Source organism: Numida meleagris, chromosome 1, assembly GCF_002078875.1.
Source record: "Numida meleagris isolate 19003 breed g44 Domestic line chromosome 1, NumMel1.0, whole genome shotgun sequence".
NCBI classification, from domain to species: domain Eukaryota; kingdom Metazoa; phylum Chordata; class Aves; order Galliformes; family Numididae; genus Numida; species Numida meleagris.
This window is the reverse complement of record NC_034409.1, coordinates 25,112,276-25,134,741: the sequence shown is the minus strand read 5'-3', so window position 1 is coordinate 25,134,741 and position 22,466 is coordinate 25,112,276. Positions and strand designations below refer to the sequence as shown.

Below are 22,466 nucleotides of genomic sequence, written 5' to 3'. Positions count from 1 at the left end.
CAGAAATGTATTTGATTTATTAAAATTATTTTCTCTGTTTAGGTATAAACATTATGGCATTTGTATTTAGTATTAAAGAAGATCACAGTTCTTTCTGCTGTTTTTTTTTCTGAAATATGCCTGACACGCATAGGTTGATGACTTCTTCAATATGGGTTCAACATTGTTATGAGATGGTTGTGGCTTTATTTTAATACAAAATGATCAACCTAGGAAAATAAATGTAATCCATTTTTTTCTTTGCTTTCCAAAGGCTGGAATGCACAGTTCCTGCTGCAAAAAATGCAAGTTTTAATATATCCAGTAGTGTTTCTGTTGGACATGGAAAAACATTATTCAATACATTTTCATACGTGGTAAGCATTAAAATTTTAATGTTTAATTAGCTTCAGTGTGAACTGGAAGAAGACTTTTCATGAGTCCAATCCAGTACGATAATTCTATATCATTGTTTATTACTTAATGGAAGTAATAACAAGTGTATTAAGATTATTCCTCTTTTTGAAAATATGAAAACATAATTTAACAGTCCTCTTTGCTTATTTTTACTCCCCTCAGAATCCTATAATAACAAGTATCTCCCCCACCTACGGCCCCAAATCTGGAGGAACATTGCTAACAATAGCTGGCAAATACTTAAACAGTGGAAAATCCAGAAGGATTTTTGTTGGTGAGAAACCATGCAGCTTGAAGAGGTAATGTATTTACAAAAATGTGATGCCTTTAATATTGAAATGTCTTGGTTAAAATATCATGGAGTTAAAAATAAAAAAATAAAAAAAACATGCACTGCTCTTGATCTCACATATCAGGGAACAGAGACTGCAGTAAGCATTCATTTCTGAATTAGGTCCCGAGTGTAAGGTGTTTAGAAGCTTCCTAGAAAGGAGTACAGTTCCCTAGAAGTCTCATTGCGTGATGCATCACTGCATCATTTCAGCACTCTTCCTGATATGTATAAAATAGTTTTAAGAATTAAGCCACAATTTCTGCATGGCTCTTTACTGGATCCAGTGGGAACTCAGCCAAGAACATTTGACATGCTATGTGTGGAAATGCTTTGAATCTTATCTGAATATTAACATTAAATAATGAGTACAGATTCTCTGTAACAGGCATCCAAGCATTCTGAATTCAGCAGCCATTCTGCAATAGTGTAAATCTTGCTTGGTCCTCCTTTGGGTACAGCAGGTTGTCTCCCACTGGTGCGAACAGAATTGTCACCTGCATTAGCAAAAGCAGAATCAGGCCAACTGTGTTCCAGAAACAAGGCCTTCTGCAATTTGTATACATTTTAGGTCTCTCCCAAAGATTTTGGAAAGTTGTGGTGAAAAATCATACTTGCAGAGGATGCAAAGAAGCAATAGTCTATTAGTTAATGTCAGACTTGAAGTCAAGATTTATTTTATGTTCGTGATAAAATCAGTTAAGTCTCCTGACTAAATCAACAAAGGGATTTAGGTATTCAAATTTGATATTTAATCACCACCAAGATCTAGAGCTGCTACTTAATACTTTAGGGTAGGCTTTATTGATATCATCTCAGCTGGTCAGCTAATGGACAAACACATGGAACTTTTGGGAATAATTCATTTAATCCATTTGAGATTCCTGTTGTGGGGGTGAGATGACTGCCCTCTCAGAGGCAGATCTATGCCTTGGTAAGTGGGACCACTAGGTATTGAACCTTACTTTAGGCTTACCAAGTAGACACCCCCAGAACCCCCTTCTTACAAAGTTATCTAGATTCATATATGAGGGACTTAGCCAGTTTTTCAGGTTAGATATTTCTCAACCTAAAGTGTGATGTTCCCCCTTGGGAGTATTGCCCGATTCTGAGTATAGCTAGAATCAAGGATCAAGGGTGAATTTTGTTGTTTTTTTTTCCTTTGAAAGATGGTAAACATTTCTAGATACTTATGAATGAATCACTAATCCCTTACAGCACAGTGCAAACACCACCTTCCTGGAAAGCTTTAGAAGTGGTAGCAAATCCCTGTTTCGTCTGATTTGGAAACATCCTTTGAGAATGGCCTCACCTGGAGGTCTCTTAAATGTGGTTCAAATAATTGAAACCGTCTGCTAGAATTTTATTTTGCTTTTCCAATCAATTTTTACCCTTGCCTCTGTTGTGCCCTTGTGGTCACAATTCACGTGCTTCAACCTTCAGGATCCTTCATCTCACCCAATGAACTCAGCATAGGAGGAAGACTTTCAGGGCCAAGCATGAGAGAAAAAGGGAAAGGTGAATATCTCCAAGGCTGCTGCTGTGCTGGGTTTGGCCAGCTCTTTATGAATTTTCACACTCTCCTCCTTTCTCCTTGCCCTCTCCTGCCTATCCCTCTTTAGTACATGGAGCCAATAGATTCCCCCAGTGCAGGACACCTCTGAAAAGATGGTGCATATCTTGCCAGCCTTTTTTCTTGAGCTTTTTAACATAGGCCAAGTCCTATGGATTAGAAAGAGAAATATGTTATTGCCTGGTTACAGCAGAACAAGTCATTCTCCTTGAACTTGGTGTCATTTTCCAGGCTGGAAGCTGCCTTTGCACAGGGCAACATGTGCATTAACAGGGCTGTCACTGGCACTGAGGAAATGCTTTTCACCAGACAAGGTGCATGACAGTGAAATTAAGGTGAATCTGGAGCCTAAGAAGTGTTGTTACTCTTTCTACGTCGTGCTGTGCTTATTTTCTGCAATATGAACCTCTTCTGAGATAATCAATAACATCTCTTTTTCACACATGGATCTTTAGGCGGGGGTGGGGCTTACTAAAGGATAAGGTTTTAAACAGAGTATGTGCTTTATAATGCTAACAAGCAAGCCCCTCTCTGTGCTTCCAGCATATCGGAAAGCACTGTGGAGTGCTACACTCCAGCACAACGAATCCCCCAGGAATACCGCGTGAGGGTGGGCATCGACGAAGCTATCAGAGACGCAAAAGGTTATTTCACCTACAGAGAAGACCCCGTTGTTTTAAAAATTCATCCGGCCAAATCTTTTCTTAGGTGAGTAAAAGTTTCTCATAGAAATAAGAAAAGTAATGAATGAAAGAAGCGTGGCTGTGCCGTGCAGCAATCTATCAAAAGAAATTGCATTTTTATCTCTATCTGCCACGCCAATTGCTTGTATTATGGTGCAGTTGCAGAGGGCAGATCATTTCCTTTCAGAGGTGAAGGAGAGGGGGGAAGGGCACCTCTGTTCTTTATGTGATTTAACTCCTAACTGCTGCCGAGTGTACCTGTGATGTCCTGCTGAGATACCTACTGTACAGCTAAGTGGGTCTCCTATGCTGTGTCTGGACATTACACTGATTAGTGAGGAAAATCATTTAATGTGACAAGTCAGCAGTACTCAGGAGAGCAAATGGATTTTAAAATCGCCTAAATCCAGCAAATCATAAATATTATGAATGTATATGTATGGTAGTATGTGTGTATTTTTACGTGACATATTTATTGTATCAGTAGCTCTAATCCAAACCGTCTGCCTTTGCCAAAAAAATGTCAGCAGTAAAAAAGACACCTTTTTCAGCACCACTGAAAGCAGCAACTTAGAAAATGTTAAATATACTCTCCTTTAAAATTCACACATTTGTTTTATATCCTGGCACACTGCAATATTTAAAATTAATTTTCTTTTTTTGTGTATGGTTAGCTGTTATAACAAGTGTAAAATTTGTTTCCCAGAAAAAAAATCTCGCTGCTCAGAGCTATGTATTTGCATTCATCCTGTATATCCCTAATTCTGGTTTTATGTTGTCATTTAGTATAAAATATAATTTGTAATTAAGGTTATCATAGCAGATGCATCATTATCCTACTTATCTTTTTTTTTCTTCTTTTTTTTTTTAATTTTCCCTAGTGGTGGAAGTACAATTACAGCTCAGGGAATCAACTTGAACTCAGTGTGCTTTCCTCAGATGGTGATTACTGTACCTAAACTGGGAATGAACTTCACTGTGGTGAGTCTCTATTGACGAAGGCGATCTGCTATCTTACGTCTTCATGTGGTAAATGGCACAGAATTTTCAGTCAAAACACTTTGATTTTTGCCATAAAACTTCAGGGCTTTCACTGATGCTTTGATGCTTTCTTCTAAGAGGGTTTCAGTGGAAAAATAGCTTTGCACAGGCAAAACCTGTCAGCAATTGGAAATTAGAGGAGAAGAATAATTGTTTTCAAGAAAATTGTTGCAGAGAGATTAGACTTTCACAGTGTCCAATACAAGGTTTTTATATCACAATTTAGCAGTGCAAATTCAATGACTGAAGACAGAAAAACACAACACATGTATGCCAGATTTACCAGACATGCAAGTTGAAATCTGGTAAGTAGGAAATGTATTTCAGTGGTGACTGTGGATATAAGAAGAAAATGAAACAAACATCAAAGAAAGAGGAAAAGTATGTATGTAAAATCAAGAGTAAGTATTGTTTTAAAAAACTGCTAATTGCCAAATTACCTGTTTGGTAAGTGAGGAAACATTTACCCCAAGTTCAGTAACTAAGTATTAAGAAAGGTTTGGGCATCTGCAATTGGAAACCTCTTCATGAACATAAATTCAGAAGTTTCTTTTGTTACCAGAATGTGCAGTATCTTAATCTAAATATGATCACCAGATATGGTCATGTGATCGACTTTAATTTTTATAAGGCAAGATGACATTTATTGGCTACTGGGACTGGAACTGTTTCCTGTAACCTTTTGCCTACACATTTGTCTTACATCTCTGACATTTTCTCATCTTCCATGGTCTGTTTAGCCTAATTGAAGCTAAATTAACCTACACATTATAACATGCTACACTACTGCTCAAATTCTTACCTTGTTTCTAATGAACATCATATGCTATTTCCTGTATCGAATTCTAGCTATGTTGGCAAATTTTCAGTCTTTTATAGTTTCAGGGTCATAATATTCCTCCTGATCCTGATTCGTATAATATTTTGAGTGTTGGGACCTGAATTTCAGCTGGATGTAATAATGGCTTTTAATTTAGTGGGTACAAATTTTAATCTGGAAATCAGTGCCCCTGCAATGATGCAGTGTTCAGTGTTATCAAAAATGCACTTCACATGAGTTGTAAAATAAAATATTTTGGTGAAATCAACCAAGTTCAGAATTTCTTGGATTTTCAGCACTATGGGCACAACTATTTCTAAGTGCAAAAGATTTGCTGAAATCAGTTCTTTAGATTTTGCTTTGGGTAGATATGAGCTTGGATTCTTTTTCATTCACTTGCTTTTTCTATTTCCCTGAGAGAATATGCAAAAATTCCCCCTCTTCAGGGACTGATTCTGCATACCTTGTTTATCAGATTTCCAGTCAGTGAGCACAGGGAGTATTTGGAACTTGCTGGAGTTCAAAATCTGATTTAGAGTGAGAATTTCAACAATGCATGATGTAAAAATATCTCATAACATCTTGTTCTTCAAAATCCATGAAGACTGTGTTTGGATACTTCTTTGGGATTTGTACAGCTTTAAAAGGATCTGAAGTAAGAAAGTAAATCCATTCTGCAGAAGTGACTGGCAACTCCAGGCAATCAATACTAGAGTTTCCTCTCTTCCCCAAATACTGCGGAGCAAATAGTCCTTTGAGCAGTGATTTCTTCCTGTGCTGCCTTTTAACCTGCTATTTTAGAAAAGGCATGGGCATGAACAGCCATAATTAATCTCCCACATTCTTTTTCTTTCGTACCTTGCAGTGTGTATGATATTTGTCAACAGACAAGAGGAGTCAGGTCTGAGCCTCCTTGTCCATGAGGATATCTGTTCCCCACCACTGTCAATATCTTTACGAAGCTGTAGGAATATGAGCCAGCAGCTGGGCACATAGTCACATCCCCTTGCATGAAGAGCTGGGCTATAACCTCAAACAGATTATAATCAAGAGTGTATTATGCTTTGACACTGCCCAAGTAATATATGTTGCTCCATTGCAATTAAAGGCCTCTGGCACTCCATGGCTTCCCTCTGTGGCAGCTCAGCTCTGCTTACCGTTTGTTCTGCCACCAGTCTCTATCTCAAGTTTATTTCTCCAGGATGGATATTTGTTCTCAGGGAGAAGGCGAAGACTTAAAAGGGACAGAAAAAGGTTACACCATGATTGCTTGCAAAGGATGCCTATGGCTGCAACCTGTCTCATCCTGTGTGGGAGATTCTGGGCCCTATGCATGAGCAATATGCCAAAAAGCAAACTTTCATCTAGTCATTACAGAAATAAATAACGATGAGGAACTCTTTCCAGCAGCAATCCAGAGCAACGCAATGGACAACTATAATGTTAACAAAGGAGAAATAAGTTGTAGTCCTGAATAGAGCAAAGCCAGACAGACAATGCAATGCAAACCAACATAATCAAGTCCTGCAGCTGAGGCCATGTATCTTTTTGCTTCCATAGCTTGGGAGAGGAGAATGAACTGAGTCATTTTTTAATTGTCCTTTAAGCCCTTTTTCTTTTCAGTCTTCTCTCACCAGCCTCCAGGAAGCTGCTTTTGTCAGCATTCAGAAACTCTGGCTCTTGGGAAAACTGAAGCCAGCACTGAAATACATCCCAGAGCATCAAAGGAAAGTGCAGCTGGGAGGTACCACAAAGACCTCGCCTGGCCTGCTTCTTTGCAGCAGCAGCAAACATACACAGACCACTGCCTGACAGATATTTGTCTAGGCTGTTATTAAAGCTCCTTGAGAAGGAAATTTCACAATCTCACTTAAACAAGCTTTGGAGAGAGCTGCTCTACCTGCTTACCTCGTGGTTTGGAAGTAATTCTTTCTAACAATTAACCTGAATCCCAGCTGCTAATTAGTTGAACCCTCAGTGGACACAAGCAACAGATTACCAGCCCCTCCTGCTAATTTTACTTATTTGCACTATGTTATGATTCAGCCTTTCTCTTTGCCATTTGAAGCAAACCAAACCAAACCCTGACCTTACATAATAAATATTGTTTCTTAGAGCTCCATTCCCTCTTTCTTTTATCTCCCAGATGCTCTCCCATTTGCCTAAAACTGGTGGTGCCTGACTTAAAAGAGCTTTCTCCTTTTCCTGTCATCTGTCTGTCCCCAAGCCATTAATTCATTCTGCCAAGCTTAATTGTGGCCTGGAGCACCGATGTAGTCAGGGTGTGAGTGGAGGGTCACTTCAGCAAGCAGCAGGAGCTGCTGGGAGTGCTCAGCATCACAAAACCTCAGGAGACAGAATCAGCTTGTGCTTCTTGGGGCATCCGCTTCTTTCCAGATGAGCAGTAGAGCTGGTAAAATAATTTCTATGGAAAAATGCCCCGTAAGAATTGCAGTGTCATTGAAACTGAAAAGCTCTGGAAGCATATGCCAGCCTCCTGTAGAAGAAACATGGCAGCTGCACACGTTTGCAGTTCAGTATTCCTGAAAATTTCTCTTCTGTAACATAAAAATAAGTTGCTTCAATTTTATAATTTTATTTCCATATTTATTTAAATGTCATTGAAATTATTCAATACTGTGTTCATATTAATTGTGTTTATATTACATTCCACTAACACTGTCAATATGTCTTGCCTTCTTCAAATTCATTATTTCAACATGAGTGAAAAAAATGTTCTAGCTATTGAACCATATGTTTCAGTATTGGCAACGTGTTTCTTTTTAATTCTGTTTCATGAGTTCTTTTGACCATTTGTTCTTATTAAGGGCAAAAAATATGAATTTGAGGAGTGATGCGTAAATTCCTCTTCCCAAGAGCTCTAGCCAGTGCATAAGCATACTCCAGCCTCTCACTTCTGCTCACACGTTCAGTTCCTCTGTGAGGTGCACAAGGAGGGTAGCAGTTCATTCCTTCCTTTCACTTTGCATTGTTTCTGTATAAAGGCAGGGCTGGTTTTGGATGGTGTTTGATCAGGAGCCTGTCTACAAAATAAGTACCTTGTGACTTCTATAACTCCCGCTAGATGATTCTCCTGTACTTGAAGGTCTTGGAGGCCAATATTTTCTCTATGAAAGACTGTAATAGCAAATTCCCGATAGTGAGTTGCCATTTGGGGATCCTTTGCAATAACAAATTACATTTTAAAATCTTTATTCATAATACCCATCAAACTCCCTAGAATTCACCCGCAAGTGTCCATCATAGATTTATTAAAGAATAATAGAAGAAATTCTCTGGGAACTATGGATGGTGAGTGTGGGATTATTGAAGTTATTTCTGATTTTGTATCCAAAACCACGTGGGGTCAGATCTTCTAGCTATGTTCACTTTGTGGAACAACGCTGCTACAGAAGCTCAGCAAAGATCTTCCCTCATGAAGGGGAACCATGTCCTTTCTTTCTGTGCTGCATCTGCATCTCATGTACATTTCTCACAAAGAAAGGAATTAAGTGGTAGGTATCAGAGAAGAGCCCATGCCACAAACTCATCAGGGTCCCTGGGACTGCTATCAGGTACATTAACCATCCCAAGCCCAAGGACTCCCAGTCAGTATCAGTCATATTGTATGAAGAGCTGGCTCTCAGACGCAGGAGCAAGAAGGTTTACTCCATCTTCTGGCCAGTAATCTGGTAAACTGAAAGTATCATCTCCAGTGCTTTCGCCTAAGAGACAACTGAAATTAAAATGTTGCCAAACCATTAGAACCAACAGAAATGACAGCAAAAGCCCATGAGCTTTCTGAAAATCTTCAAGATACCCTGCTTGAGTGTCACTGCTGCATTTCTCACCTACACACAAAAGCATTCTGAACGGGCTTTCCTCAAGTTGGACATGAATTCTCATTTCTCTCTTCTGAGAAAACATTCTTGGCAGGTGGAGACTCTCCTGGTCTGCCCTTAAACTCATTCATCTTTCATTTCTCACTGGAACTCCAAAAGTTTAGACTTTTTATGAAAGGACAAATTGGTGTTTTTCTCCTTTCTGACTGCTAGAGATCCTGTAATACACATCCGACTGCCCCTCTCATATCTGGGTCGGCTGCTGGGAGACCTTTGGAGCTCCAAGATCCTCCCTCGTACTTTTCCTGTAGATGTGTCAGATGAAAAAAATTGAATTGGGCATCGAAGTTCAGATTCTGTAGGTCAGGTTTGAATTAATTGCCTCAAGGGTCATATTTTACAAATGAAGCAAGAATACATACCTTTAAGTGATGAGTCATATGCATTGTGCAATGGATTATTATTCCCTTTGGGGTATAGCATTTATTTATGCTTGTGAAATGCTTCATAATTTTTACATCTTTTCTTCCTTATTGTCTTCAGATGTAGATTATAGTCATAGGAAGAATACAGGTTTAGCTTTTAAAGTGAATTCACTCTAAAGCCTAATTAAATAAAAGTTAAAGGTGCTGGGTGATAGGCAGTATCTTAATTGAGTAGGCAATAGATTGAATTTGTTTTTTTCTTATAGATCCTCAATCCAATATTTCTTGAAAACTAAACCATCATATTCTTCAATTGCTAAAACCAATTTCAAGGTAAAAATGTCATGTCAAATCATGTACCAATAAGGGCATTGCAAATAAGATTTTTCTTGACCTTACCAATCAGTCACATTGCATCCCCTCCAAAGAGTATTATTAGATTTTTATCATTCTCTGAAAGCATTCTCTTCAGAGACCAGCCTGATAAAGTAAAGTATCTGATTCTAATAGATAGCCACAAACAAAGTTATGAATACCACCGCTATTCATTTAACAGACATCACTGCTCTACAGTAGATAAAAAGTCTAATGAATTTACATTAATCAAATAAATATAATGATTACCTAGGACCTAATTGGTTTTATAATTATATATATATATTTTAGTAATCTCTTTTTAGAATTGACACAATATGATATATAACTTTACGAATATTCATATAACAAGGAAAAATCCAGCTCGGTCATACATTATATTAATGATGCATCTTATTACAATACTGATTCAAATGAATTTCTAGATCCATGTGATATAACAAAGCATGAGATGTGGTAAATGGTCTATAGCAAGGCATTCAAAAGAGAAAGAACAGCAATTCTCTGTTACTGTAAGGAAACGGAGGGAAATTCTGCCTTGGCTTGTGTCCCACAGATCACCTTGTTATGGGGGTGCACAACTATTCGTGAATTAAGAGTCTAGGTGTGCTGTTAGTTGCATGGGTGCAAGTTCCCCTGGCGTTACTGAGAGCTACACTGAGTTATTGAACTGGGCACAAAAGTCACAGATATATAAACCTTGTAGTAGAGCTCCAAATGTCTAATGCTCAGTTTCAGAACCTTAAACACGTTTTTCTGGGCAGATTTGAGATTTCATAATATTATGCAAAGAAACAAAATTGCTATGGTGATAAGAAAAAGCACCGATTTGCAGATATCTAATTAAATCTTACTTTTCAAGCTAATATGAGTACATAATTGATATAGCTTGAAATGTTATGTCACTGATTGGAAACAAAGCAAAATTACATTGCATGAATTTAGCATATTAGAGAAAAATGTAAACCAATTTCACAGCTTCTTCAGACAGCATTTTATAATGAGAATCAATTTAATTTGCAAAGCAAAACAGAAAATATATATATTTTGGCCCTCCCTCGATGCACAAAACATCGATGCACAACAGCTCTGTTTGTTTTGCAGGGAAATATCATGTAGATCAAATGTAAGATTTATGATGACTAGTATATAAGCCTCATTGTTACTGGACCACATGTCAGCCACTCTATTTACAATAAAGAACAATGTAAAGTCTGCTTTCGGAGCACAGTGTACTGGGAACTACTTATACAAGGCTTATACAAACGTACTGTGGAGCTGAAGCAACTCTGTGCCAGAAGTCCTTCAACCGTATCCACTGCAGGCAGCATGAAGGGGAGGCACAGTGAAGGGAGAATACAACATAATCACAAAAGAGCCTCTCTGCAATGTGTGTGATGCTTCCCAGCACCCACCACACTTCCCATCAATGCTTGTAGATGTGCTGTTGATGATATAATCAAATTAGTTATCTAGAAACCCCTAAAGTCAAGAGAGAAAAGTTGATCCTTCAAGAGTACTGTTCATCTATTTAAAGTTGTCTAAAACAGATCAGATGAACCCCGCCTCTGCTGACTATTGAGGGTATTTAGACAACTAACTGCAGTCTGGGTGTCTAGACACAGGCTGGATGAATCCCACCTGCAGGGATTCACATTATCCCTGTAAACTGACCAGACTCAGCTTCAGATCAGGCTGCCTTGCTTGCAACACACAAATTCTTTTAGGAAGGACATTGATCCATCTTGTCTGTCTCAAGAAACCTGTGTCAAGGTGCTGCTGGATGGATGGAAGCACCCTGGCCACATATCTTAGTCTGATTCACAGCTCCAGGGCACAGTGTGCTCCCTAGCAGGCCTTCTGGAACACAGGTTGCATCCTTCACCTGGGAAGCATTGCTTGGTCCAGAGCACACCGTTAGTGGGAATAAGTGCAGAGTGAAGGGAAAATGCTGCTTCACACATGTTGTTGAGCAGCTTCCACATTGCACTGAGAAGCAAACCCTTCATCCTCACTCACCCAGGGATATACAGCGTGAAACACATCCTGCTGTCAACACTTCCCAGAGGGACTTAGTTGTGTTATACCTAACACCAAGTGCCACACTTCTGGGGTTCTACACATACCATTTTAGAAAGAAGATACATTTTGCTGAACTTTCATAGGCCAGTACCCACAGTGGTTTTGGCTTTAAAGCACTTTCTCAGAGTCCCTAACAACTGTCTAAAAAAACTGCAGCTCAGCTACGCCATGAATAAACAGTGCTTTGCTTTTATTTTCCACTGTTTCAGTCAGATGCGTTTGCCCTATTTTTAACTACTCTAGTCCCTTGCTATTGCTTTGGTGGTAAAAAAGGCAGAGAAATCCATGTTGTGTTCACTCTGACACAGACTGGATATTTGAGTTATGGCTGCTTTGTGTCCCCATACAGCCCAGTGAAAGGGTAGCCTCCTGATGATCTTTGGCATTGGAAATCATTTTCCACTAATTATCTTCAAAATATTTACTTTAAAAGTGCTGTGAACAATCAGGCCAGGAAGCTTGTTTACTTGAACATTTCCTCAACAAGATTGCAAACACCACTGAGTTTTTACACCCTTCTCCCCACTCTAAACAAACACTGAGTAGCCTTGATCAAGACTTTCCTTTGGTTAAAGAAGAACAAGACTTCTGGTGTTTATTTTTTCAATATATGTGTATTGTTAAACAACAGCGATGTTCATCAGTTACTTCCTATGCACGTACTTGCTCCAATTCTTCCTTTCTTTCCTATAGGCATGTAGCCACCGCTCCAGCTCAGAGATAATCTGCTGTACAACTCCTTCCCTGAAAGCCTTCAATCTTCAACCACCATTTGTAACCAAAGTATTCTTTATTTTTGATGGTGTCAGCTCTCTGTACTTTGATTTTGATTACGTAAATAATCCTGTATTTAAACATTTTGAAAAGCCAGTGTTCATCTCAAGGAGCAACCCAAACGTTCTGGAAATTAAGGTAAGAAATGCTGAAATAAGTTTTTAAATTATTCATTTTTCAATGGAAGTATTTATACCTGCACTGAAAGTTGTGAAGTGCACATCAGCGCTGTACTACAGAGCAGACCTGTTGATAAATTAAAGGAAGACCCAAGGAAACAAAGGCAGAGAGGAACTGAGCACAGTGTGTTTGGTAATGCTTTCATCCAGACCTCAAATTGTCACAACTTAAAAGATAAAAGAGGTGGCATTCCAGAGTGGTCCCTGACATCAGGTGGGGAGGAAGAGGGGATTTCCCCAACCTCTGAGCAGTGAGTGAGACAACTGTAGCAGAATCTGACTGCTACAGGCTGTGTCACCAGTCTAGGATTAAATATGGCCAGCAGCCCAGAACTTGAAGTGTGTGGTCTGTGTGTGTCCCAGCTCTTACTGTCATACAGTTTTGTGTTCTTCCTCATGGATGTTGTGGAGTTACCCTTAAGAAGTGTCCCAGCAGTTTTGGCTTTCTAGAGCTGAGGGAAATTCTGTTCTGTGCACAGTCACTCAAGATCGGCCACCAATGTAGCCTAAATATTTATGGATCCATGAAAAATGCAAAGTTAATACTGAGTGCTGGTTAAAAGAGCACTGAAAATAGCCTAGTGGGCACTGAGAACCATCTCTGAGGAATCTGTGGCCCTCACAGGCACAGTCTTCTTTGAACAAGAGTACTGCAAAGAATGTTAAATTAATTTGTGAATCTGATTTCCTGAAATTTAGTACTTTTCTGATTTAGAGCATCAAAAAGAAACAGGATAAAATTACAGGGAATTCTAATTTACAATGAATGTGTATGAAAATTTATTATGTACGTTTTATTTCCATAGAACATTTATAATATATATGGCACAATGAAACTTGTAGAGAAAAGAATCTCCCTTAATGGTGTACATGCTCCATCACTCTTTAAGCCAAAACCCTTTTCCCCTATACAGCCATAAAATCTGGGAGCCCTGAAGTTTTTGACTCCAAGGTGGCCCAATGAGCCAATTTCTAGGTTGCAGAAAAGCAGAAGGGCTTACCTCAGAGACTGTGTTTGTCATGCTGGGTCCCAGTCAAACTCTCTGATGTGTTATGATACCACAACGTGTTTTGGGCAAATTCCAAAGAATAATCAGTCTAGGGATTTTTGTTATTCTGTTTTCCTACTCGGAACTCCTTGTCATCCAATCACCCCTTCCTCACTGCAGAGTAAAAGTTTGCCTGTTCATGGAGACACACTAAAGAGAGTGCTGGTGTGCAGATTAACAGAGAGCTGGGAATACATATCTTCTGTATGGCTCAGTGCCTCTGTGCTGTGACAGCAGCAGTTTTCAGTTGTTTCCAGGTCACACATAACAACCAATTGGAAAGAAGACTAATTTAAGAAGAAACATAGAATAAATGAGATGGGAAGGAACCTCTGGAGGTCTTCGTAGTCTAACTCCCTTGATCAAAGCAGTGCTATGTTTGAAATTAGGTCAGGTTGCTTATGGCTTTGTCCAGATGAGTTTTGAAATTCTCCAAGGATGGAGATTTTACAGTTCAGAAAAAAAAAAAACAGTTCCCCTAGCCTCACTTTATGCATCCTGTGCTTCAGCCCCTTTTCTATCTCAGCAGCCCTCTGTGCTTCAGTTTGTCATTATTTCTGATTTAGTGTGTGGCCCAACACTCAACGCAGTTATTCAGGTGTGGCCTTGCAAGTGCAGAGCTGAGGAGAACAATCACCTCCTTCCATCTCATATACATATGCTGTTGCTAAAGTATGTGCTGAGCTGTCCTTTTGTCCAAGTTGTTGATTAAACAGTATTGGTCCCATCATCAGCCCTCAAAAAATGCCACTTGTTAGACTTGTAATCTTTGAGTTGACAGTACATTCATTTTTTTTAACCCAATCTATAGTCCACTCATACAGCCTGTATCAAGCAAATTTGTTTTCAATACTAGGAGAGATTGTGTTGCAAACCTCGCTGAAAGCAAGGTAAACATTTTCAAGTGTTCTCATTTCATCAACAGAGCCAATCACCTCCTCATAGCGGGCAATCAGGCCACTCAGGCAAAATCTACTCTTGGGAAGCCTGTTCTGGCTATTCCCAACTGCCTTTTGTCCTTCATCTGCTTGGAAATGCTTCCAGGATAAATTATTTCATAATCTCCCCAAGACTTAGGTTAAAAATCAGGTGGTTGTTTTTTTTTTAACTCTCTTCTTTTCCTCTTGGATCTTTTATTCTCCCTTAAGGAGAACTCCCTGGTTTATTGTCAGGAAGAAGCCACTGAGATGAGGAAGGCTGGCTGAGAACTGTCCCACTGAGAACTGACCAAAGTAAAAATTTTGTAGTATTGATGTCACCTTTAGTCAAGGCACACAAGGCAAATATCTACCTAAGCCTAATGCCCTGATTATTTCCTGGCAACCAACTGAAGAATAACATTGGCGAAAGCTGGTCTCTGCGACAAAGCATGAACAAGCCCCAATTTAACATCCTCCTCTAAATAGAATTAGTTATAGTGGGATGCTTCTATCAAAACAGTGAGGCAGCTTTCAGAAAATATATTAGGGAGCCAAAAGATCATTACAAGCCATATTGCCAACACTTTTCCCTCGCCCCATGCCCACATACAAAAATACACACATACAAGTTTACATGCCTCATGGTCATATTTTGTGCGGTAATTAAGCAAGCTCAGCATGAAATTAAATGGCAGCTTGCTTCAGTGAACAGGCTGTTCTACCAAACCAAAGTTCTTTTATCTTTTTCTTAATTAGTTTCAGAGAGGAGGAGGGATCTTTTATCACAAGTTTTTCAATCAGACTAATCTACTGTGACATATTAACTTCCATCAAATGACGGTGGCTCCCGATTGAAAGGTGCTGTTTGGTTTCCCCTGATGACCAAAAGATGTTTTTGTAAGAAAATGTTACATGCAAAAAAATATTAAGTCTTCTGTCTAAAATACAGTCAAGGCACTGTGCACCATAAATGCCAGCCTTTCTTGTGTTCAGTGCCAGCCCTTTTGTTTTCCACACTACCACATCTCTTAAGGACACACATCATCACTGTCTTCTTCTGCCAAGTATGTGACTCTTTGAAGTCTCTCAGTGCCCACCATGCCCCGGTCAGAGCGGTCACAGCAAAGCGGCTTGAGGCTCTTCACTGCTTCAACACCACAGAGACATTACTTTAGAAATGCTCCCATCTCCTGCCAGCACAGGAAGCTCATAGAGTAGGAAAAACCTGCTGTCAGGGAAAAGTAAAGAACAGAATCTGCTAAAGACTCCGTTGACAGCCTCCTGCAGGAGCCACTGATCTGGACCAGGAAGAAACTGACAGCTTTTCAGAGGACTAGGTCCTTCCCTCAGACAACTTTGTGCAGTTGGGAACTTCCGACGAAAGACATGGCAAAAGAACAGCCTGTCCTTAGATATTGGAAGCAATAACACACTGCAAAGATAGTATGACCCCTATCAGTATAATTTGGCAGCCCATATTTGCCAAGGGGAAACGTGCCCTAACTCTACCATGGACGTCGCTTTGGAGGCTCTTGAGAATGTTCTTCAACAGCCTCTTGATGTAGGAATGATTTTTGAAGTGCTGCAGCAGACCTGAGGTTTTGGGACTGTGTGCCAGGCCACTACCTTCCCTCTCTGAGGGCTGCAGCAGCTCTTCCAGAGCTTGCCTCTGCCTAAGCCTGAAGCAGTAGTGCAAGCAGAACAGGCACCGGTGGGGAAGGGGCCTTGCTTTACTCCTGTGTCAGTTCTTTTCCTTCTTCTGGCCATTCCCTGAGCTGCACACGACCTGCAGAGGCCTGGCCTGGTTGTGTGTTGTGCTGATGCACCAAGCCAGTGCCGGGACTCTGCGTGCTTCCATAAGAGGCCTAGGCCTAGATGACTGGTGTGTATTTATAAATACAAATATCTCACCAGAGAAATAAGTGGCACAATTTTCATGTTTCACATCACATTTGAGATCTTGGATGTTCTCTGCCACACCTGTCTTCATTGTAACTGACTAAGGACCATGCTGGGAAATGTCAGTATGATTATTTTCTTTGGCTAAACATCAGTTTTGGAGGAGGAAATTTTCTAAGATCTGGTGCAGAAGAAAAAGAGCGGCCACTCATCCACGTTCTCCGTGACAATACTTTTGTCCTGAACACGGAAGACCCGAGTTCAGGTCTTTTGAGGTAAATGACTCAAAGGAAAGATTTGAACTGAATGGCTCACAATCTGCAGTAAGTTTCCAGACTAATAAGCACTAAACCACTAGTCAATTCCTGGCCTATTGAATATTCAACACCGAACAGAATGGCTCCAAGTAGGTAGAAAAAAAAAGAGCAAAATGGACTTTTTTGGTCAGCAATTAAAAAGCACTCACCTGGGGTATGGCTTTGCCAGTCAAAATAGGTCATTAAACTGGCTCTCCTTTTACTTTTATTACAATTTCCCCAGGGCTCAGCCTCTTTCTGCAGCAGACCTAAAAAAAAAACATTTTCCAAAGTAACATTTATTTTGCTCTTCAGAATGGGATTCTTGTTTTCTTTTCAGTAAATGAGGCCTCACAGCAGTGTCAGGCATGACGCTTTCCTCCCGTCTCATGAAAAAATCCCAGTCCAGCCCACAGCAATAGACTGTATTACTGTTACTCCCTATCTTCCCTTCTCCCCTTTTACTCCCTCATAATATGCCCGTTCTTTCATCTTATCTTAAGCTAGACTATAAATGGGTCAGGGCAGAACTGTAGCTTCCTAAATACCAATGTAGTCCTACGCACAAAAGATCCTGACCTTGGTCTTTGGACACCACTATCACAATACCAGAAGGAATAATATTTCATCCAAGTCTAGGATGTGAAGGCAGGTTTTCTGTGCAGGGAGTGCGCTTTTCATGCTGTTGTCTTTAACAGAGTTTGTTCCTCTTTGGTCTGTGGCACGTGATTTTAACAGATTTCTGCATTTTTTATTATTATAATTCACTCACTCCTTTCTGAGAGCTTCACTCCCCTGGCCATAATCACTTGCAAAACAAAATATTTGAGATGCCTTTAGTTTGTGGATAATATAATGTTCGTTTTGTGTAAACAACAGGATCACATAATGCTTTCTTTCTTGTGAAAATTATGCAAAAATCTAAACAGGACCACCAGAAATTATTCCTCAAACATTTGCATTTTAAGAAGTCTTTATGGGCTGTGTGAGTAATAGCGACAGATTTCATCTTTAAACATTATTATCCCCCCTTCTCTGGCCTGTCTGTCAAACTCCCATTTACATGAATAAATCTGATATACACATATTGACTGGGCAATGTAAGCTTGTATTAGTCTGTTTTATTTTACGTGGTTTTTTTTCCATTAAAAACATTTTCTGAGGTAATAAAAGCCCTTCTCCTTAATGTTATGAGGATATTATGTAATATTAAATTGATTTTTTCTTTTTTTTTTTCAAGGGAAATTATATTGATTCAGAAGCTGTTAAAGGAGAGGTGCTAAAAGTTGGAAATAAAAGCTGTGAAAACCTCCTCTTGCAGTCAGAAACAATTTTGTGCACAGTTCCGAGCGATCTCCTGAAATCCAACAGTGAGCTAAATATAGAGGTGAGGCAGCTACAGTACACGTGTGATATTAGTGTCACCTATTATCAATCCCAGTGACACTATTGAATTTACAAACTTCAAATGTAAGCCTAATCCTGTGTTTTCAGAGATATCTCTATCACAATCTCTGTTTGTTTGGGATGGAAATTCAAGTAATATCAACTATTTTGAATGAAATATTATCATTGTTATTGCCATTACCTGTTTGTGCGGAGACTTTTTGGAGCCTTGGCCACAAAGCAGAACCTAAACTAAGAACCATGGAAATAAAATGCTAGTTCTTAATTCAAAGACAAGAGATGCCATGTGGGAAAGAACAAGAAACTGTAACGGAGTGGGTTTTCTTAGGAGTTCACAAGTCTTTTTTTCCAAAAAAAACCTCAATATAGTCAATAGGATCAGATCATTTCTGAAATATTTTTTCTCTTTTATATATATATAGTTTCATCAGTTTTTCAAGATGGAGATGCTGAGACCAAATGTTTGAGTTTCATCTTTGTTGTAAATGTGGTCTCACTATAGTCATTCAGAATTCTACTGCAGATTTAAATTGTAGGCTGTTTTGACCTACTGATTCATAGAATAGGACAAAAATCTTTCAAAATATCTGAAATTTTAAGAATATAAATATGTAAAATCACAGGGGAGGAGGAATTACATTTTAACAAAATAAATTTGCTGAGCATGGACTCCAATTCATTGGAAGCAGTGGAAACATTAATAGTCATCTAAGTTTGACCAGGATTAAAGTTTGTGTAAGCTCTTCAGAGCAGGGACCATCTTTTTGTTCTGTGCTTTTATGGCACTCATGTCAGTGAGTCTGTATCCTCTGAATGGTATATTTATGTGTTACTACAATCTAAGTAAATAGTAATCATTCATTTACTTTATTAGTACACTAAATGTTAACTTATTTTAATATAAATTTGCTTTGAAAAGTAAGAAATCAATATCTTGGGCATATCAAACCAACTGTAGAATGAGGCGCAGCTCTCTTCAGGCAAATCTGTTTCCCAGATTAGTAAATGCCTATTTTCATATAATATTTGCTCATATTTTACATTCTGTACCTACTTGTATTTTTACATACTCAATTTCATTCAATCCGTTCTACTACGTGACAGTAGGCCATAACCTCTAAGCAGCAGATATGTGTGACATGTATTCCATATGTAGAAAAGAGTACAACAACACAAAGGGGTTAAATAAGGTTTCTGCTTGTTTACTGGCAAGGAGCCTCAGAAATTGAAGTCTGCCCAGCGAACAAGAAAATTTGCTCTTTTGACGGGCAAATCCATCATTACAGTACCCAGAGGAATGAATTCCACAGGAGGAGGAGAAAGGATGGCCAAATGCATTCCAACTGACTGAGCTAGTGCCATGTGATCTGAAACAGTTTTTCCCTGTTAGATGCTTGGAGTTTTGTTCAGTTGTTGATTTGAGGGGTTGTTGTTTTGTTTTGTTTTGTTTCTTTAAACTGTCGACAAGCTAGAAGCTGGCAGGGGACAGGCTCACGTGACCTTGGGAACTAAAATGCAGGCACGCTGTCAACAGAAAGACAGCTTGATGTTATAGACTGGTTATGCCAGAAGGACACATATCAAAGACATTTGGGTGTTTTTTTTTTAAGTATACATCTCAGCTTATGTATCCATAGGCCCATACGCTTCCCTGCACGTTTGAGTAAATATATGAATTTGGTATTTTTAATTAACATTTGACAGCAGTGTAGCCCTTTTATGCAGTGTGTGTGTGTGCATGTGTGTGTGCTGTGTGTGTGGTGTGGCACACACTTAGCTGTGTCCCCACCAGAGCTCCTGAAAGCAAGGAATGTATCATAAACACACAGATCTGATTTCACAGACACCAGTAAAATCACTTCTGCACTGCCAATGTCTTATCTCAGTAGAGCATCATAAAATCAATATGTATTTCATATGATATATATCAGTTTATAGTTCAGTATTAATAATCGATTTCTTACTTGTGTTTTGAAATCATCACACTACCTTTTTTTTTTGTTTGTTTGTTTGTTTGTTTGTTTTCCAGTGGAAGCAAGAAGTTTTGTCAACAGTTATTGGGAAAGTGCTGATCCGGCAAGATCAGAATTTCACAGGACTGATTGCTGGAGTTGTTTCAACATCAATTTTAATTTTTATCTTTTTGGTATTTTTTCTCTGGAGAAGGAAGAAGAAACAGATTAAAGGTCTATCGTAGTAAACTCCAATCAATCATTCGGTTGTTATAACTTAGATTTTTTTAAAAACATTAATTTATCTCTGATTAAGTTCTGTGCAATGCCCCTCTGTAACCTGTCAGCTGAAGTTTCACAATCTAGTCCGATGTTTAGATTGCATTTCAACCATTGGCTGTTGCCTGAGCTGGGTGAAGGGCCGCGCTCTGCCTAAAGGAGGAAATTCTGAGCTATTAGGGAAACATGGTCACTTCTTTTCCCCAGTCAGCCTTAGAAGAGGGGACAAGTATATGGCACACCTGGAACCACATGTACTTCAGCTTCATCCAGTGTCCTTGTAAGTCCCTCACGCTGAGTCTAGGTTGTGCAAGACAGAGCACTGCAGTGTACCAGTCTCCTGTTCACTCAAATCAGGAACTAGGTCGAAGTTTGCCTCCTTTCTGGCCCCTGTGTCTGAGTTTCCTTCCAGCGGAAACTGCTGCACTATGCAAGTGGGAAGGAGGAGGGAGCTGCTATATAGCCAGATCTTGTTCTGATGTGGTATCACAGTCCAGTCATGAGGCTGTCCCAGAGGCTTCAGATCTCCCTTGAATCTTTCAGTATGGCCAAGAACAGGACATTAACATGTTACATCAATTCTTGTCCTACTCAAATAGTTGAAGTTCAGGTCCTGCCTATAGTTGCCTGAGATACAACCTGACCTTCCTTCCAGCAGAGAGGAACACATAAATTAAATGAATAACTAAATTAATGTTCACATGCAGTAAACATGAGGGTGTTATAATATTTCTTTCTCCTTCCCATTCAGATCTGGGAAGTGACCTGGTGCGCTATGATGGCAGAGTGCACACTCCTCACCTGGACAGGCTGGTGAGCGCGAGGAGTGTCAGTCCAACAACAGAAATGGTCTCCAGTGAATCTGTAGATTACAGATCGACGTTCCTAGAAGGTATGTCTTTACTATGAATCTGTACAGACGATGCCATTTTATGCATCTCGCTTTTCCTCTGTCCTCAGATTGCAGCTATTTGGGCTGTTTGACCGTGTCTCCTTTGTATGGGATTATCACGTGTTCACAGGTTTACTATTTGAACTGAGCTTCTCTGGTGCTTCCCAAGATTAAGGTGAAAAGGATTTTTACTTTTAGTCTATTTCAGTTTCAGGAATTTAATAAAATGCTATTAGTAGAAGCTCACTGTAAACATGTTCCACAATTAATTAGAAGCTAATGGTTATAATGATTTTGTATTATCATGATGTTTGTCACACTATGATCAAACCCAGACTAAAAAGATGATTTTAAGGATGGCAAGTGGTTTTAGTTTCAGTATGTATCAATGACTTCATACAGTCATTATAAAGCAGGTCTGTCAGCTCAAATGGGAAATGAAACTTTTGTAAACTGGTATTCTTTGGTCTGTTCATCGCCCTTCTATAAAATGGCAAGTTGTATCACCTAGAAATGTTCGGTTTAAAATTTAAGATAAAGGGCTGTGTAGAATGTGACAGTTCAAGTGGAGATCCATGTGTGCTAGGATGCCAGACTCAGAAAACACAGTGTTCCCTTGCAGGTCTAGGAATATGAAGGAAGATTAATCCTGTGCTAAATAAGTTTATGTACTATGTAACACCATTTTAGAGTAGACATTCTCCAGAAGAGAACTCTACTGTTCTTACCACACCACTTCAGAGTGAACATGTCCTTTAAGATGTATGAACATGTCCTCTGATTGCCATTAAACACACTTAACTATTAGGACCTACTATAGTAAGATATTCAAGATATTGCAGATTTTTGTTAGTAGTCAGGCCAGTTTCCAGCTTCCTTTCTGATTTTATATTTGCTGCTGACAGCTGGCACAGGAAGCTTCTTGACTGGAAGATTCCTGAAGGAAAAGGAAAGTCTGTGCCAGTGTTAGAGGGGAAGGTGGTACAAGAGACAAGACTGCAAAGATCCTTAGTAGAAGGTAAATCTGCAGTGATCCCAGGGCCACTGTGCACTGGCAAAGCACCACAGAGAATGCCCCAGAGAAGGAGGTTTGTTCACTGAATATTGCCATAAGGACATTCACTTCAATTACCATAAAAGAATAAAATGACAGGAACATTTTAAGACAAGCACACTTACATGTAGAAATTATAAAAATTAATTCACAACCATAGCTAATTTTACCATGTCTATTAAATAGGTACTTGCTTT

The 22,466-nt window shown here is 39.3% G+C and overlaps 1 protein-coding gene across 2 annotated transcripts in view; it reads left to right on the top strand.

Moving 5' to 3' along the window:
• The window catches only part of MET (MET proto-oncogene, receptor tyrosine kinase), an 88,750-nt gene that overhangs the window by 54,083 nt on the left and 12,201 nt on the right, over positions 1 to 22,466 (top strand). For both annotated transcript variants that reach the window (XM_021384871.1, XM_021384870.1), the window contains exons 7-14: positions 254 to 356; positions 559 to 695; positions 2,844 to 3,008; positions 3,865 to 3,964; positions 12,262 to 12,480; positions 17,926 to 18,072; positions 20,122 to 20,278; positions 21,075 to 21,215. In XM_021384871.1, coding sequence (XP_021240546.1) covers positions 254 to 356; positions 559 to 695; positions 2,844 to 3,008; positions 3,865 to 3,964; positions 12,262 to 12,480; positions 17,926 to 18,072; positions 20,122 to 20,278; positions 21,075 to 21,215 — 1,169 coding nt within the window. The remainder of the gene's footprint in view (positions 1 to 253; positions 357 to 558; positions 696 to 2,843; positions 3,009 to 3,864; positions 3,965 to 12,261; positions 12,481 to 17,925; positions 18,073 to 20,121; positions 20,279 to 21,074; positions 21,216 to 22,466) is intronic.